Below are 18,775 nucleotides of genomic sequence, written 5' to 3' on the forward strand. Positions count from 1 at the left end.
TAGAAATTCACAGAGGAACAGATTATATGTCTGTATTTATTTTCATCAGAACACAATTTTAATCATTGTAGCAGTAGTTTTCATACTTTTCGAAAAGATCATGACTCGTGAGATTGTTTTATAAATCATTTCATCAAAGTCGTTTGTAAAAAAATTAAAGAAGTTACTTGAACTAAAGCATCTATAATATTACAATATACCAGTAGTATAATAGTAATCATAATAATCATAATCATAATGATATTTCTATATGCCTTTGAACCTTGTTTTATAGTCATACTGTAAATCTTTCTCTTCCACACACACAGTCCCACAACCTCTCTCAACAAGGTTGTGAAGCTGAGGACAAGTCTATTGGTTAAGCCCCACGACATCCAATTTAACATCGATGATTTCAGACACTCAAAAAGAAAAGAAAAAAAGAACAACAGAAGAATATAAAGTAACATTGTGACACCAACTCAAAAACACAAGAGAACCTGGAAGCAAAGACATACAGTACATTGTTCAGCATACTAGGGAACATATTTACAACCAAAAAAGAAATGGGCTTCTGCATAGATCCACAGGATAGAGAACAGAACTATGGTGAAAACAGAGAAAGGCTGAGAAGGTAGAGACTGAAAGGGCAACATTTGTCTATATACCATGTGATGGTTGGTGCACACAGGGTTGGAGGTGTAGGGTGTAAGAGGCATAGTACGTAGTCTATGTGCAGGGGGAAAACACGTAAATTTGTTTCTGCAGGTTGGTTTGTTGTGGAATGTTACAAACCATACCTTACAATTGCTACAGACTGTTGCTTAAGGGGGCTAGAATTACTGTAATAGGGCCTTGCACAATTTCTCCTCAACATAATATGCAGAAAATTGACCGATGAAAACTTGTTAATTCAGTATATGTTAAAAAAAAGAATCACAGCAGAGTAGCTATTGTGTGCATGCCTACATTACTGACAGCAAAGTCAAATCAGAGAGTTAAGCCTAATTTGCACTTACATCGTACGTCTCCGTGACACTGTCATACAGCAAAGTACAAATTTGGCTTTACACTGGTGGAGTCTAATTCCATTAAGCCTGCTTTATACTTAGTGAATAGCAGATCTACAAGCTTGTGTGTGAGCTTGTAGATCGGCAGTTTTCAGTGCACGACACCTGCCCACAGATAAGTATAACTCAAGCTTTGCTGTTTGGAGGAACCCGTGGCTCAAAGTTGTCTTGAGAGACCATGAGGGACAACACATTTTGTATGCACAGCACTGCCCCCACACAACCCTGGTGAGGATGCATCACTGTGAGTAAAAGCCCTGCATTGCTTGCGGATGTCAGGGCAGGTATGCTGTGCATACCGTACGTGCCCAAGGGTTAGCTTGTGATGAGATCATTGGTTTAATCACATTCTGTAATGAACACTGACTCGATGCAATTAGACAGGATGAAAACACATGCAGCATGTCTGTGACAAATCTCTTACACTGGTTCATGGTAATCGGGTTGGATATTCGCTGCAGGGTATGGGGAAAAATATTGCTAACATGGCAGATTTGTATGACACTTCCCATTCCGGCTAGCAGGATCTTCAGTGTCATCTGCCTGCTCTCTTGGCCAAGGGAAGGATGGCTTGAGGTTCAATATGAATTGAATTTATTCCACCCCATATAAACGCATGCATCGGCTTTTAATTTTATGGCAGCCTCCACTTAATTTACCCTGTAGTTCTGACAAACAGCCTCTGACATGAGTCATGATCTTCCTCATTTCAATGATGGCAGCATTCCATGGCATTATATGTCTTATGTCAGTGCAGAGCTAAAACCTACACCTATCAATCTATTCTATGCAGCTTTAAGGCCGCTGGGACTATTGGGGGAAATTAATGCTGCGTCTCCTGTGGTTTTTAAGACAGGGGTGGTTCTGCCACACCTGCGGGCCCCAAGGTTATAGCAAGACTAATTGGCTCTCTAGAGAACTGATAGCAATTAGCTACAGCTTCACCACTTTAGCACAGACCCTTGTGGAAACACATCCTCATGTCCACACAGAACAAAACACTAAAATATTTACGCACATGCATAGATGCATGTATACATGTGCGTGTGTGTGTGTGTGTGTGTGCGTGTGTGTGTGTGTGTGTGTGTGTGTGTGTGTGTGTGTGTGTGTGTGTCCAAAGAGGCAAACGCACGCACGCACGCACGCACGCACGCGCACGGGCGCGCGCGCGCGCGCGCACACACACACACACACACACACACACACACACACACACACACACACACACACACACACACACACACACACACACACACACACACACACACACACTCAGAATATCTGCTCTTAGGCTTATTTTATAATTGTCTGTCTGTCTGTTTTTCATTACGTTTTGATACCAGGCAATTGGTTAGAAATCCACAATAGCCCCATCTGCAGTTGGCCAATAGAACATTTCTTTCATGTCACTGCATGCATGGGTGTGCAGACTGAATGACAAAAAGCAGTTATGAATTATGCGCAAGCAGGCATTGATAATGTCTGAAGGGATGATCAGGGTCTAAACAGTACACATTCCTAACCAAGATTGTTTTTATCTGGACATGGAGTTGAATGATGATGCTTTTATGAACCTGATATAAAACCGATAACAACAATCGTGAAGACACATCAGACCTTGAAATGGACACCTCAGCATACATGTAAATAATCAATAGACTTGAGGGTGGACAAACGGTTAATCCTTGTTAATACCTGATCTCCCAGCGCAGTTCGTGAAAGAGACGAAACATCTAGATTAGAAGGTAAGAAGAGGTCAGCCCTTGAGTTCACTGTTCTTTTCTCTTCACGCCGGTTAACATTTGGATCGTGATCTCCAACATCTGCCACAATCAGGCCATGCTGCCTGCTTTTGAGTACACGCACGCACGCGCACACACACACACACACACACACACACACACACACACACACACACACACACACACACACACACACACACACACACACACACACACACACACACACACACACACACACACCAGGTCACACCCTTTTCCCCAGGATTATTCCCCCTTTAATGTTCTCCAACCATATAGCGAGTGAAATGCCTCTGTTCCTGCAGGTATACCAGTAATGACACATACAGTATGTCTTATAGGACATAAAACATGTGGGTGCGCCATGTATTAAGTATTTGGATGCACATGTAGTATATATAGTGTGTTGATGCCAATGTTTGTACTGTATAATCTTAATAAGCCCTTTACTTGATGAGACACAGGTTGGATGTTTTGATGGAGAGAAAGTAGAAGACAGAGGACATGCTACAGGAGTTGTTAAGGGAACAGCTCTAAGAGGGACTAAGGACACTCAGTAAACAAAAGAGGCTGCTCAAAACCTTCAGACAGCCAACACATGCAGTTATTTAAAAGAGCTTACACATTCTGGGAAAAAAGAGTTAAAATAAAAAAACAAATTATCTATTTGCAGGTCTTCCTCTATATAGTGTGACAGGAATAGGATTATATATTTCTATTAATAGGGTCAAAATATTTTCACACTACTGTAAGCAGTGTGCTGTCTTAGTGAGGCATTACATCGTATCAGTGTTCCAGTTATGAAAATAATTAGTTATCTTTTGTTTTTCTTTACCAGTGTGGGAAGCTCTTAAAGGTAACATCCAGTCATTGTGATTCCTCAAAAGAAATAAGGTTAAGGGTACAAACAGTTAAGAATAAGTTGGTTTAGAAAGAGTTATTGTAAAACAGGGGAAAATATGCTGAAGGACCATACCGTACCATACTGTACATGTCATTGTCCATTCTCATATAGACAATATCATACATATTAGACTATTTACCCATCATGGTTTTATTTTTAGATTTCACATTTGTAAACCATTTTCCATAGTCAGTAAATACCTTTACTGACTATGGAAAATTACCTGAATAAATGAGTAACTGTTCAGCTAAGAAGTTGGATGTGATTGGATGGATGGTTGGTTTGAATTTGGTTCATAAATCAATTTGGCTATACTTCTCAAACAAATCCACAATTTGAAATGCATTCAAAACTAGCACGATATTCACTGAGTGATGTTCGCTGTGAGTCATAGACACACCTAAAGTCTGTCATGTTTATCCAATTGGATAAACATGACAGACTTTAGGTGTGTTTTTTCAAGTTTTGTTGTCGCTACTTAAACAGTGGTGTAAAGTTATTGATATTATGCATTCGTGTTATTGTTCAAGTTGGTGTATGTGGTGCATAAAGTAGAGAACAAGGATAGAAACCAGCTCTGAGGCAGAAGAGACACAGAGAACTGTTTCAAATTGCTTTAAACTTTGCTGTCATGTGATGGACCACATTTTTCATGTTTTATATATTCTTCCTTCTACTGGCATCCTTCTAATTGTATTGAATAGCCTGGACACACTATTTTGACTGGATAATACCTTTAAACTCTAACAATAAGTTAAGCTCTTACATCTCGAGTAAGAATGGGGAAAATAAGGAAAGGTTTTAGGGTACCCACACGTGCACACATACACATGCACTCCCAGTCATACACCCATGCGCACATGTGCATGCGCAATCAAATGCGCACACACACACACATACAAATTCATACACTACATATAAACACGCAACACACACACACACAAACTACGCATTATGCATTATCTGTCTTATTTAGATAAATAATTTTCTTCCTGTATGACAGACCAATAAACAAACACAAAAGGATGAACATTAGAAAGAGAATATGATTGTGTTATTCCATAGACAGCCAGTGCAACAGAAACCCAAACTGGAACACAGTGTAAAAAAGCGCAGTGAGAGAAACTCAGCAGTGAGGAAGCCTTTCCACTCAACAAAAGGCTGTGGTATTTTCCCCTTGTTCTGCGTAAGGAATCATTTTAGTCCCTTTGTGTGTGTGTGTCTGTCTGTTGTTTGTGTTTTTTTGATTGATCCGTGTGTCTTTCGTCGCCGAACGTTCCCACATGTTCCTGTTTAGTTTTTTGCCAGTAAAGCGTAGAAGAAATATCCACAGGCACACAGCTCCCAGCCGTTCCAACAACCGTGACTGTATTTTTCCACATGGGTTGCCATGGCGAGGGAATCCCCCTCCCCCCCTCCTTCCCTCTTCCTTCATCTCTGGCAGCCCTATCACTCTTCGTTGGCAGGGCTCTCCTCCAGAGGCGCGATGGTGGGGAGGCCCAGTCCTGTTGCATTGTGGGAGGCGGTGAGGCTGGCGACGGTGTGTAGAAGGACAAGGACTAGCAGGCAGAGTTTGAGCCGGCTGTTACACAGTCTGCAGGCTGCTGAGGAGCTGAGGGAGGTCCGGTGCTGGCACGGCGGGTGAGTTCTTTTCAGGGTCCCCCGGGAGCGGTTGTCTGCCTTCAAGTCCCACCGCACGTCGCAGCACTCTGCATCTTTGTCCACACCTGACGGATAGTCCTCCAGCAGCCCTGGGGTAGAGGAAAACATGTGCACTGTTAGAGGAACTGGACACATGCGCTGTCAAATTCTCAGAGTTCATTTAGCCACTTGAACCCTAGCATCCATATTCTGGGGGCACAACGCACTGTAAGCTTGTAGAATGGTGATTTTTTGTGAAGATATTTGGTGTAGACTGTAGAGGGAAAAAAGAGGGGCTTATAGTATAATAGACCCTTGGGGGAGTCTAGTCAACAAAGTATATAGGGTTTAAGAAGTTAATTCTGAGCACGTCAAAATTAAGAGTTACTTCTGTCTGGATCACACATCATCCTATAACATCTCTATCTATGGCAAAGGGTGATTTTCAGCCGACAAACTCAGCACATTCTAATCTTGCCTTGGGACCTACATTTGTCAGAAAATACTTGTTCGGAATGTTCAGATTAGAACTAATAGCTGTACTTAAATGATGTCCTTCTCTGATATGCAGTGTATGCTTTGGCAGCACCAGTCTTACTATCTTCCAGAAGCTTTGCAGCAGGTACCAAGGTGTGGCCTTATGTTTAAAGAGGCGGTGGCATAATGAAAAGGCCACAGTCCATCGATAGCTAATTATCCTCCCAGGAGGACGGCAAATGCTTACCTGCTCATCCACTGTAAATTCCTCTAGATAAGAGCATATCCCCTTAATGACTAAATTGTAAAACCTGGACACTTAGAGGAAAGCCCTCCCATACCACACAGATGTAACAACAGTGTTGTGTACAGTATATGAAACGTTTTTAAGTAGCACATGGGGCTGAAACCGTAAACAGCAGAATGAGCCTCTCTACACGGACGTCTGAGACAGGGCTGGCTTTTACATGAGCTGTTTGCATGCTGATGTGCACGGTGAACTTTGAAGCTGGCTAAATCTGTGCCCAGTCTGCACAGCTCGACTGTAAAGAGCTTAAGTCTGGCAAGAGCGTCCATGTAATTACTGCAGTAATCTGACAAGGTCTGCGTTCATCATGTCCACCCATGCAGGCCTGTTGAGAAAACACTCATATACTGTAGAGGGCCCAGACACATGTTCACACTTGTATGTGTATGTTTGCACACACACACACACACACACACGCACGCGCACGCGCGCGCGCGCGCACGCGCACGCACACGCACACGCACACAAGCATGTAACGTTGTTGTAGTGAGAGGGGGAAAAGCTATGTAGCCTATAGGTGACTTAGTCACTCAAATACACAATCTTTCTCTTCACTTATCTTTCTGTCCCACTTCTTTATTTCCTTCTTAATTTCTCCATGTGCCCCTTTCTGCTGTTTTTGCTCCACTACTCTTCTTGTAGTTGAGGAGCAGAGTGCAGCAGCGTGAAGTGTTCCATTCAGAAATTATTACTACCTCCACAGTAACATAGTTTTTTAAACACACTGTTATGTTGTAGTGTAAATCGTGTGTCAAACATGGCTGTTTTAGATGTCACCAATGTGGCAAAAGTGGCCACTCCAGTACTTTACCTAAGCAAATACAACCTGACCAAAGTTTGACCCCAAACATTGTCCCCCCATTTTGGTAACAACTCTTCAACACGACCACCAGAGGGAGACATCCACATATGGTGTGTTTGTGCACGGTGGTGAAAAGTAACAAAGTACATTTACTCCAGTATTGTAGTGTGAGTGTTACTGTGAAAGTTTGTGCTGTATTTTGTCTAGTGTTTTGAGTAAGTGCTTCATCAACTTTATCTTTGTCTCCTGCGTTTGGTTTTCCTGCGCAGGAGAGTTCCTGCTTTTGGGTCCTGCCTTCAGTTTGTCTGTCACACACTACTACAATTATGTGACTGTCAGCTTTAGTCACAAGTTGCTTTTCAGCTTACAAAACATACAGTACATGAACATACAATTAAGCCCTATTGTATACTTAATCTATTCGAAATAGCTGATCTACAAGCTCACAATCCGTCATGATGCAACAAAATCTTTGCAATTCATTTTATTTTGGAACTTTTGAAAAAGGCCAATACTTTTGTAATTTTACGAAAGTATTTTTGAAATGAGGACAGAGAGTATTTCTTTATTGTTGTATCGCTACTTTCACTCAAGTAACAAATGTGAGTTCGTCCGCCACTGTTTGTGCATGTGTCTGTCGGTTTCCGGTTTGTGTGTATATGATTCCGGTTTGTGTGTACCATGTCTATAATGCATTACAAACGTACTTATAATGCATTATAACACTACCTCTACCTCCCGAGCCACTGCCGCCTGGCTAACCACACATGCTGGGACACCACCTTACTGTGGGCACATACAGAATGTACATTGGTGACATGTGCAAGGCATGCACAGAGAAGTGTAAATAACTTCCTGAGAAGTTACAGCAGTCCAATGGATTGGAAGGGAGACATGGCGAATAGAGACACTATCCCATATCTCAAAAGGTCACAGGTTCAAGCCCCACACACCACCATTTGTTTCCATCCACCGGATGTCAAGTGGCCTTTAGATAGGAGAGTGAGACGCTAGGCTAGTCACGCTCTGCACAGCAACTTCTATGGACAAGAGCGTAACTTTTAATCAGCCTGGTAAATATAATGCATTGAGATACCTGTGCATATAAAACTGGGGCTGCCTCCGTGGATGAGATCGTCGTTGTCAGGCAAGATGAAGGGGCACCTCTGCTGCACCTCCAGACAGAACTTGTGACAGGGGATCCGTTTACTGCAGTGCATCTGTGTGGTCTGGAAGTACTGAGAACACAGCCAGGGCTTATACGCCATCTAGGTAGGACACAGGGAGATAAGGACAGGGTGAGTGCTGGAAGAGCATGGGAAGTGTATATTGATGGGTTAGAGGAGGATGCAATTGATGACACCCACAAACACCCACCCACAAACGCACACGCGCACGCGAGCAAGCACGCAAACACGCACGCACGCACGCAAGCACGCACGCACGCACGCACGCACGCACGCACGCACGCACACACGCATACACGTACAGACAACATACACACATCATCCATGACCTCTACTGCTATCGATCTGCCAGGATTGATTGGACTTCCTGGTATTCACTATGTTATGCTGTTATACTGTGCTTGCTGCTGGGAGGTCAACACTTTCTCTGAGTCAACAGATAGTAGCCAATAGCCAATCAGCTGTCGAGAACAACTGTCAGTATGTACGTGTCACAAGACAGCAGTTGCTGTTATTTCAATGATACCTTTTTCTTTTTCTTTTTACTGTGTGCTCTGTAGGAGTCTAGCTGTCTATAAGATGGTCCGATCCGATCAATATGTCTGCATAGTGTCAGGGGTACCTGTTGTACCCGTCTTGTCCATATATTGAGACGTTTCTCTCTATCTACCCGTGTCCCTTTTATGCCCATATATGGAGATCTCTGTATCTGTTAGTCCTTGTCCCTTTTGTGCCCATATATGGAGATCCCTGATGTCATCAGCATGTACCCATATATGGGCATGCCCCCTTTTGTGCCCTCTGCCCATATATGGAGCTGACTGATTTGTTTATTGTATTGATACATTTTTGGCCAATAATGGCTTTGTTGATATTAAAGGCCGCTGACCCCTGATCAACAGTAATAATCACAGTCCTTGTTGCTCTCTGGCAATTGGTAGTGACAATTGTAGTGACACTAGAAGTTCGGGCCGCTACGCGGCCCGAACGTCTAGCGTGACGCGTCGTTCACTTTGCAGTGCCACCTTACAGGCACCTCACAGTGTGAGAGAGAGTTTTGTGCTCTCCTAAATCCACGGCAGGCTTTGAAAGTACCCACTTCAGAAAGAGGTGACGTGCATCACCTCTCCAATGACCAAAACCCACTTTGTGATTACTCAGACCTGGTATGGCAGACCTGTGGGGAGTGTGCAGTGGTGTACAATGTGAAAAGATAGTTGAAATCGCAGGAGATGAAGTTAGCAGTTTATTTGTGTAAAGGGTGGATAAGAATGAAATGGTGTGAAAGACAGTGGCGACGTCGTCAGGTCCACAGGTTGTCATGGCAGAGCCTGCAGAATGGGAGAAAAGGAGAAGGCAGGAATCACCTAAGTAGTTATGATGAATGGGCCTAGTTTATAAGTATGATTATGAGCATTTATGACTCTTTCTATGGTTATAGATTATTACTATTTATCACTATGGAAGCCAATAATGGCTTTGTTGATATTAAAGGCCACTGACCCCTGATCAACAGTAATAATCACAGTCCTTGTTGCTCTCTGGCAATTGGTAGTGACAATTGTAGTGACATATGGTTATCTTGAGCTGGTTGAGCTACTAGGCAACCCTGATCCGCTTTACATCTTGTACTTTTGCATCTGTATAATGCTCATTAATTGATACAATTTAGAACAATAATTAGAACATGTAACTCAATTTTGATTTTGATCCTTGCATAAGAGACTGAGGTACTCCTGTGCCTCCTGTGTCTTATTTTTATATTATTTTGTTCAGTGCACACCTTATGAATATTTGATATTGTTGTTTTGTTTCTTGACATCTTCCTTTTCTTATGATTATCTTTAGAAACTGCATTTCATGGAAGCTTGGGTGAAAATGATTTAACTCACTTTTTTACACCTGTAAAGTTGTGACGTGACAGTGAACTTGAAGTTGGAGTTGAGTTGAAGACAGAAAGCCAGCATAAGCGGGTATCGAACCGCCGCTATACCTCCTGCACAACAGCCAACTCCTCTGATGAGGCAGTGCATAAAAGTGATTTGTATGTATTCCATGATGGAAAGACTGTAGTGAAATCACGGTATGACAAAGGAAATTGTTTCTATTCAAACATAAGTCTTTCTGTTTATTCTTTTTTCAAATCACAGGTTTCAGTTGCTAGGAGAGTTAGCACTCACTGCAAGCTATAACTGATCTTTGGCGAGCGACACCCTCTTACGATGAACTGTCACTCATAAGCAAACCACACTAAATCATCATAGGTCATGTGACGCGCTGTGAGCTTGTTGATCGGGTATTTTCAGCTAAAGTTGCCCCGACAATAGAGCCCTGAGGGGCTTAACCATATAGGGTTTAAGTTGTTAAAGTGCAACCCCAGGGCTTCTATTGAATGACACAAATATTCAAGGATCATTCTCAAGGTTGGATGTGTTTGGTTGATTCCTCACTTGCATCTGATTCTATTACAATGCATGCAGTGACAGGTGTACATCCATACAATGATTAACGCATGGAAACACTTACACTCTTTTTTTTATGCCAAAGACAACTTTTCATACAGTACATATTTGATACATGGCTGCAAATGGATCAGATTTTTGATACATGGCTGCAAATTGATCTGATTTTTGATACATGGCTGCAAATTGATTTGAATGGCATTACGTTAGATAGAAATTATTCTGATTAATATTAATATGTGTTGATCAGATTACCTGTACCACTACCGTGCTAGTCATGGCCTCATTATGATGCAATGTTACAACATCTACATTTTCTGACTATGTGTCAAATAACACATTAACTGATAAGAGTAACCGACGTGCATCATTTGTCACACATACATGCGCGTGTGCACACACGCGCACGCACACACACACACACACACACACACACACACACACACACACACACACACACACACACACACACACACTACAGATATAGCTTACAGGTATAAATGTATGCATGACTGACTGAACACACACATCCAGACCTGTGTGCTGGTAATTAAACTTCTGATGGATGATAAGGATGGCTGCTGCAAATGACGTACGTACATACGCATACACACACATATACACATGCGCACGCGCGCACACACACACACACACACACACACACACACACACACACACACACACACACACACACACACACACACACACACACACACACACACACGAGCACGCATGCGCACAAATACACATACACACACAAATACTGTACATACACACAAATACATTGCCCTTCTCGTGAAGATACTGTCACTGTGAGAATGTCACAGTTAAATGTGTTTACGTGACCATGCTAATGCCACATCCTGTGCGCATTAGACTAATATTTCTGTGTCTCTGTGTGAGTGATTGAGCATACCTGTTTTGTGTAGTGTGTGGACACATCAATCTGTGAACATGAATCTGTTTGTTTGTGTGACGAGTGTTTATGTACTTTCTTTCGCAAGAACATATCTCATTTTCCATTTCACATTCGCTGTCCAAATTCCAGTTGGACAACAACGCCAGCCTGTATTCTGTCAGTCAGGACCCTGGACAGTGACTCAGTCCGTATTCTGTCAGTCAGGACCCTGGACAGCGACCCAGTCTGTATTCTGTCAGTCAGGACCCTGGACAGCGACTCAGTCCGTATTCTGTCAGCCAGGACCCTGGACAGCGACTTAGTCCGTATTCTGTCAGTCAGGACCCTGGACAGCGACTTAGTCCGTATTCTGTCAGTCAGGACCCTGGACAGTAGCCTCGGAAACCCATGCTTTTTTTTTGTTACAAAAGAAAAAAAGTCTGGGCGAACGATGCAGGAACGATGGTCTTAGGACCTTGTTATCTCCTAACCAATCAGAGTGCAGAGGGGCGTCGCTCTAAATTTGGTGACATCAGCGTGCTCCGTGCACAGGCCGTGGGGGGGGGGGGGGGGGAGAGGAGGGGAGGCGGGGACATAGATTGGTGAAGCAATAGGAAGCACCGCACGAATCCGGGCGGCTGGGTTTGGATCCGCCCTTCAAGACTGTCCAGTATTCTGTCAGCCAGGACCCTGGACAGTGACTCAGTCCGTATTCTGTCAGTCAGGGCCCTAGACACCTAGCCTGGGACCAGACCAATCTGCCAGTGCAAAAAAGAAAAAAATGCCCTATGCAATTTGGGTCTGGCCCCGCTCCATTGTGAATCCATTTCCTGCTCCAAAAGTCTGGGGTCCAATCAGGGCCCAGTATTCAAATATGGGAGACTGTAATTGGTAGTTGGCTGTAGGTCTAACCAATTGCATCCAGAGCTATTCTTTTGATCCCGCCCCCTGGGAAAAAAACTTCCCCACAGAAGCACCAGACTCATATCCACGCAGTGATATAGTCTGGATACTCGAGGCGAATTACTCGAGGCGATATTCGACTCGAGGCGAATTGAAGCTCACACGGAAGAACGAAATTCCCTGTCAATAGCAGTCATTTCCGGTTGCTATCCGGGACCGGAAGTTCCAAGATGGTGGATTTGAAATCGCTGAAAAAATTGCTTCAAAGCGGGTCTGCAGAAACCAATGGGTCACGTGACGGTTCCCTTCGTCCATTTTTTTTACATTCTTACATTCATGGTCAGGACCATGTACAGCGACTCCGCTCCTGTATGTCCCCCACTCAGCAGAATCTCACATTACAATGTCAAAGGTGAAACCGTCAACCAACCTCCAACTCCCTTGGGGCTTAGACATGGATCAAAAATCAATCCGGATAATCAATAACGTCACAACTAGAGAGATTACCTTTAAACACTACCTCAAAGGCCAGCTAAACCTCTTGTGCGTTAATTTGGGGAACCCTGAAGAGACACCTCTAAAAAGCCATTTCATCTATGCCTGTGTCATGTTCTCACTTCTAAGTGCCATGTGGACAAAGCTACTCTGAAAGAGAACTCGGAAGACGCTGCAGTAAAATCCACAGTCCAAATGTTCTTTGTTTACCTATTTTTGCCATATGTTCACCTGTTACAACATGCTCAGAATAGGGATGCTAGGGTTCATGTGGTTAATTAGAAATAGAATAAAAAGGGACAGGTTTGAGCACACAACTTGTGCATCAGCAGAACACCTGTCTAAAACCAACCCTGTGGTGTGAAAAACAGTGTAGGAGACTGCGGCGTGGCTTTGACGCTGCACTTCACAGATGTGTGCCCTCTCTCCCTTTGTCCTAGTTAGTAAAACCCACTGCTGCTGGGTGAGAGACCCCAGCAGCCTCAAACTGCGGTATACTGTATGCCTTTGACATGTGATTAATCATTCCACTGTCGAGAGAGAGAGAGAGAGAGAGAGAGAGAGAGAGAGAGAGAGAGAGAGAGAGAGAGAGAGAGAGAGAGAGAGAGAGAGAGAGAGAGAGAGAGAGAGAGAGAGAGAGAGAGAGAGAGAGAGAGAGAGAGAGAGAGAGAGAGAGAGAGAGAGAGAGAGAGAGAGAGAGAGAGAGAGAGACGCTTTCACACCTGCCTCATTTTAGCACCGTTGAATCGAACCCCTTGTGGTGTGGTGAGAACACACCTACTGAAACAGAGTGTTCCAACTGTCAGCCGCACCCTGGTCTGCCTGAGACAGGCGGTGGCCGGTCTCGGGCGGCTTCTGAGTGAACAACAGAGCGGTTCATCCGAGGTCAGAAGGCAAATCAACCTAACTTTAGCAAACAAGCAACAAATGAGTTGTGTCTCGTGTGTGGGAAAAGTGCAGTGCATCACACATGCCAAGCAACAGGTGGTTACTCCTCAGTCAAGTGGAAATGTGTGCATGAGGGTCCAGTAGTGTTGCATCATCTATATACTGTAAAAACCACAAAGGGTCCATTTGATTGCATTTGTACATTCTCAGAGTTACAAATATATAAATTAACATCAACACTGTTGATTTTATTGTGCAGCCCAATGCCTGCGATGGGAAATGTATTAGGTACAGTACTGTTTTGTTAACTGATAACTGTTAGTCTGGAATGGCGTATTCAGAAATTACGTTGTTCCTGGTCAGTTTCTCTTTTAGTGTAACTCTAACACTGTAAAAAATAGAAAGAGGCCAACTGCAAGTAATAAACAGATGAGTTAGAGAGAGACAGAAAGAGACAGCGAGAGAGAGAGACAGAAAGGAAGGAGGAAGAGACTCATTTCTATATTTTATATAACTTTTTCTGTCTGGTACATTGTATAAAAGAATCCTTGGTATAGAGAGTATAACAAATGCCTCCTCTTCAATCAGTCTTTAATCAGTCATTTTCAGGTCAGGTGAAGCACTCTCCTTCTTCATCTCCTACATTTGTATCACCTTTTCAGCACTTTACTTCCCTTAACATGTCTTGTTCGTCCGCCCTTTAACTCCCTCTTCATTCTCCCTTCTTTCTATCGCCTCATCTCTCCCTCGACCCACTCTCTCATCCTCATGCAGTTTGCCTGCCTGTGGTTGGCTGGCTGGTGTGTGATCTATAGAGTTGAGCCTGGTTTCTACTTTGTTGTACGACGATGATCTACAAGCCCACATCGTTTCGCAGATGCAATGCGTTGTGAGCTTGTAAATCTGCAATTTTCAGCGCGCAGCACGGTTGTATGATGGAGCATAAATTATGCATTAGCTTAGCTGTCCTGCTGGATTGCATTATGCCATTACGATTAGGCTAATACGGTTGTAATTGATGGGAGCCCTTTCCCCGCCCTGTGGTATTGGTTTTAAATGGCCCCGGATGACTCTGCCTTGTCAGAGCCTTGTCTTTAATGTTTTATCTGTCTCTCCGCTGACAGAGACCCCGGGAGTTGGTAGCTACATGCCGGATAACTGTGGATGCCAGTGCAATTCTGCATCGACGTGCTACAACAGCATACAGTATAGAACAGTACAGAGAGTATATATATATATATATATATATATATGTATTATATAAAAATTGTGCATTTATATAGCGCTTTTATCCAAAGCGCTATACCTAGAGTGTGCATTACATTCACCCATTCACACACACATTCATACACCGATGGCGGAGGAAACCATGCAAGGCACCAACCTGCTCATCGGGAGCAATTAGGGGTTCAGCGTCTTGCTCAAGGACGCTTCGACACTAACTCGTCTGGGGGAGCCCGGGATCGAACTGGAAACTTCACGTCTTCCATACGGCCGCTCTACCGGCCACTCTACCCCTGAGCCACTGTCGCCCCACTGGTGGGGATGTACTGTATGTACTGATACATCAAGCCGCCTCCCGCTACAGAAACAGGAGATCTCACAACGTGTCACATTGCTTGTTCGATTTTTGCTATTCATCGTACAATTATTTGTATAGTGCTTGAGTGGTAAAATCTCAAAATGTACTGTGCAATGTGTACAATCTCAGGGTCCTGTGAACACTCAAGAATTTTACTGTGCAAGAGAACTTAACATTAGCCAGCAGAGATGAACACTGAGCACACGATGATGCAAGACTTCTCTGTATTGTACTGTATTCTGTCCACAGTGTTCAGAAGAAAAAAAACTGTGGTTGTGCACGGCATGCTGTTCACATAAGACCCAACAGCAGTGCTAAACTAAAGTATACACTGTCCACAGTATGAGTGTGATGAGAAGAGCAGTCCACTGCTGTGACTCTGGCTGAGAGGGCGGGTACAGCCAATGATGCAAAGTAACTAAGTGCATATACTCAAGTACTGTACTTAAGTACACATTTGAGGATGTTTTACTTGACTGGAGCATTTTAAATGTGTAGCACTTTTACCTCTACTCCACTATATCTTGTACTACAATTATTTGAAAACGTACTACTAGTTACTTTGTCGATTTGTATTATTATTACAACACATAAATTAACCACTCCATCCCTATATACTTTGGCTATTTGAAAATAGCAGATCTACAAGCTCACACTTTGATTTGTATACATTTTGAACACTTGAGTACTTTTGCATGTACATTTTGCATACAGGACTTTTTCCTTATAACATAGTATTTCTACATTGTGGTATCGATACGTTTATTTAAGTAAGAAATGTGAGTACTGGGTACAGCAGTGCTCAGCAGGGATCAGGGCATGTAAACCAGCACCTCATTTCCCACAGTTCTTTAAGTAAGCTTGCCTGGGCCCTTGGGGGATTCCACTACAAGCATGGGGTGAAGGGTCACGTAGCAATTTCCAGCTGCATTACACACACATGCACAAACACATCCCAAAAGTCAATGAACGTAGTCAAGCATCATAATCAAACACAAAGCAAAGACAAATCACAGGTCTCAAAGAAGGAACGCATATTTCCGTGTAAACAGTTGGTTTGTACACAGTAGATTGCAGCGGCTACAATTACCACACCAACTCAATTGGATGAAACGTAATGGTTCGTGCTGTAAATACATGTGAAGCCTGCTGTATACAATGTAGAAATGCATGCATATGTACCGCCTTGCCGGAGGCGCACGGGGGGCGACTGGCAAGTGTACAAAAGGTGTTAAAGGCAGTTACAGTATTTACAGCGAAACATAACGTACCGAATGATCTTAAAGACAAGACAGATCAACATGAAAAAAGCAAGCTGATTTGGTGAAACCAGTTAGCAAAGCCAATAACGATATAATAGCAAAACAAAAAGTCTAGCTTGGCTGCAGGCAGACTGTAGCCAAAGCAAAGAACATTGATTGAAACGGAAGTGAAGCAGAGAGCATGACACTCCCCGAGTGGCACAAATTCAATTACATTCATGTTACATTTGAATGAGTATGACGACACATGAGGTGTATTTTCTCAACTCTGAATAGGAGAGAACCACCAGCTGTTTGTGATACACAAGCATGTACGCACGCACGCACGCACGCAAGTGCTTGCTAATGTTACCTCACAGCAAGGGTTACGCTATGCTACATGGGCTTATAAGATAAACGGAAAGAGCAAAATGAGACAGAGAGAGGGGGATTGTGGAGGTGGGGCAATCACGTGTATAAAGAGATGACCCCCATGTTACGTCGATGGTGCAAATTCACCAGAGTGTGTTCTTCACACTGAAGTTTGACAGACAGTACAATATGTTACGTTAGAGAGGACCAAATGTGATGGAGCATAAAACAAACATCAACATAAGAAGAGGGGTGGGCGGTGAATGATAGAATAGCTGTGGCGCATACAGCGGAGTGACATGAAAACTGAATGATAGAGAGATATGGTCTGTCTGAGATCCTGAGTGTATTTTTGGCCTGTGTCATTGTCACAGTGCATATACAGGAACTGAACCGCCTTCTCCGCTAAATGTTTGCCACTAGCGGGGGTGTCATTCCCACCCTTTACATAGGAGAAGCTTGAACCAGTGTTGAGCGAGTCACTCAAGAAGACTAATCAGTTACTAGTTACTTAAAGGACCACTTCACCCATTTTCAACCCATCTTCATATAATTGGTCCTCACTGCTCAATATAAAATGGTACCACTTTTGTCTACTTGTCTCAGAGGAGGGTGGTGCACAGTTCAGAAACCCCCCTACCAATGACATTGGTAGTGAGGAAGAAGTTATATGGCTGCTTGTATCTAACCTTTATATTATACCATCACTTATAATAATAGTTCTACATTATGATATTTGACAGCTTGTAAGAGCCTAAATGTCTCCACTAGGCCTAATAGCTATTGTTTTGGTACAGCCTACATCTTGTTATGGTTCAGTTTGTCCTTCAGGCAGCTACAGTATAACTACTGTACGATCTCTGCACTGTGTTCGAGGCAGAACTACCGTACCACTGACATGAGTGTTAATGTACTTCTGACCATGATATCATGTACATAAAGCATAACCACAACCTCCTAGAATATTGTCTCGACTCCTATGTGCCTTATCGATTGCTGATTGATCCAGAATTCCACGACAGTAGGCAGGGTTTGGACATTTCAAACAAGATTTTAAATGTTTTCTATTAATGTGAGAACAATGGCTGTAGTTTCTATTAGCTTGTATTCCCTATGAATGATGTCACTGGTAGGCGGTTTTCTGCACTACACATTAATGAGGGATTAATGAGGACCAATTATATGACGAAAGGTTGAAAATGATTGTAGTGGTCCTCCTTTAAAAAGTAATAATATTAGATGACTTATTACTTGGTATCAAGAGTAATAAGTTATATTACATATTACTACTTTTACTGTTTTTTTTCTGCATATTCCATAATATTGGAACAATATTATCCTTACAGGCGGAGCAAAAAACATCTGTTGAATACTTTGCGGACCGCAGGTTGAAAGCTACACTACATTACAATGGACAACAATGTTTGTGTCTTTGACTGACACAAACTCAAAATAATGACAATACTTATATGCCTGTCTTCTGTGCAGAAACAGTTCTCATTTGTGATGAACTCAACTAGTCAACTTTTTGACACTCCCCCACCGACTCCTCGCCACTGCCAATCCCATGATTGTTTGCATGGGAATGCCACTTGATTCCATTGAAAATTAATGAATAGCGGCAAAAAAACTAAAAATGCTGCACTCCACATAACTGCGAATGCACCGTCAAGGTCACTAACTCAATACAGCACAGTCACATATACAGTACTGTGCACAGGCATGCACAAAAGCAAACAAGCAAACAACGTGTGTGTGTGTGTATGTGCGCATGTTGTATTACTGTAGTAACATGGACAGTTTACTG

At 43.0% G+C, this 18,775-nt stretch overlaps 2 protein-coding genes across 2 annotated transcripts in view; one reads left to right on the plus strand and one right to left on the minus strand.

Moving 5' to 3' along the window:
- Positions 1 to 5,162: 5,162 nt before the first annotated feature.
- Positions 5,163 to 18,775, minus strand: part of nalf1b (NALCN channel auxiliary factor 1b) — a gene marked incomplete at both ends in the record, with an annotated part of 86,115 nt that continues 72,502 nt past the window's right edge. Inside the window, 2 exons of the mRNA XM_084083979.1 lie at positions 5,163 to 5,464; positions 8,037 to 8,208. Of these exons, the coding sequence (XP_083940105.1) occupies positions 5,163 to 5,464; positions 8,037 to 8,208 (474 nt within the window). The remainder of the gene's footprint in view (positions 5,465 to 8,036; positions 8,209 to 18,775) is intronic.
- Positions 5,297 to 18,775, plus strand: part of LOC311064178 (protein ABHD13-like) — a 117,474-nt gene continuing 103,995 nt past the window's right edge. The window contains exon 1 of the mRNA XM_084083982.1: positions 5,297 to 5,354. The gene's annotated coding sequence lies outside the window, so the exon portion shown is untranslated. The remainder of the gene's footprint in view (positions 5,355 to 18,775) is intronic.

This window comes from Gymnoscopelus microlampas, assembly GCF_963454915.1.
Source record: "Gymnoscopelus microlampas genome assembly, chromosome: 17".
Taxonomy (NCBI): domain Eukaryota; kingdom Metazoa; phylum Chordata; class Actinopteri; order Myctophiformes; family Myctophidae; genus Gymnoscopelus; species Gymnoscopelus microlampas.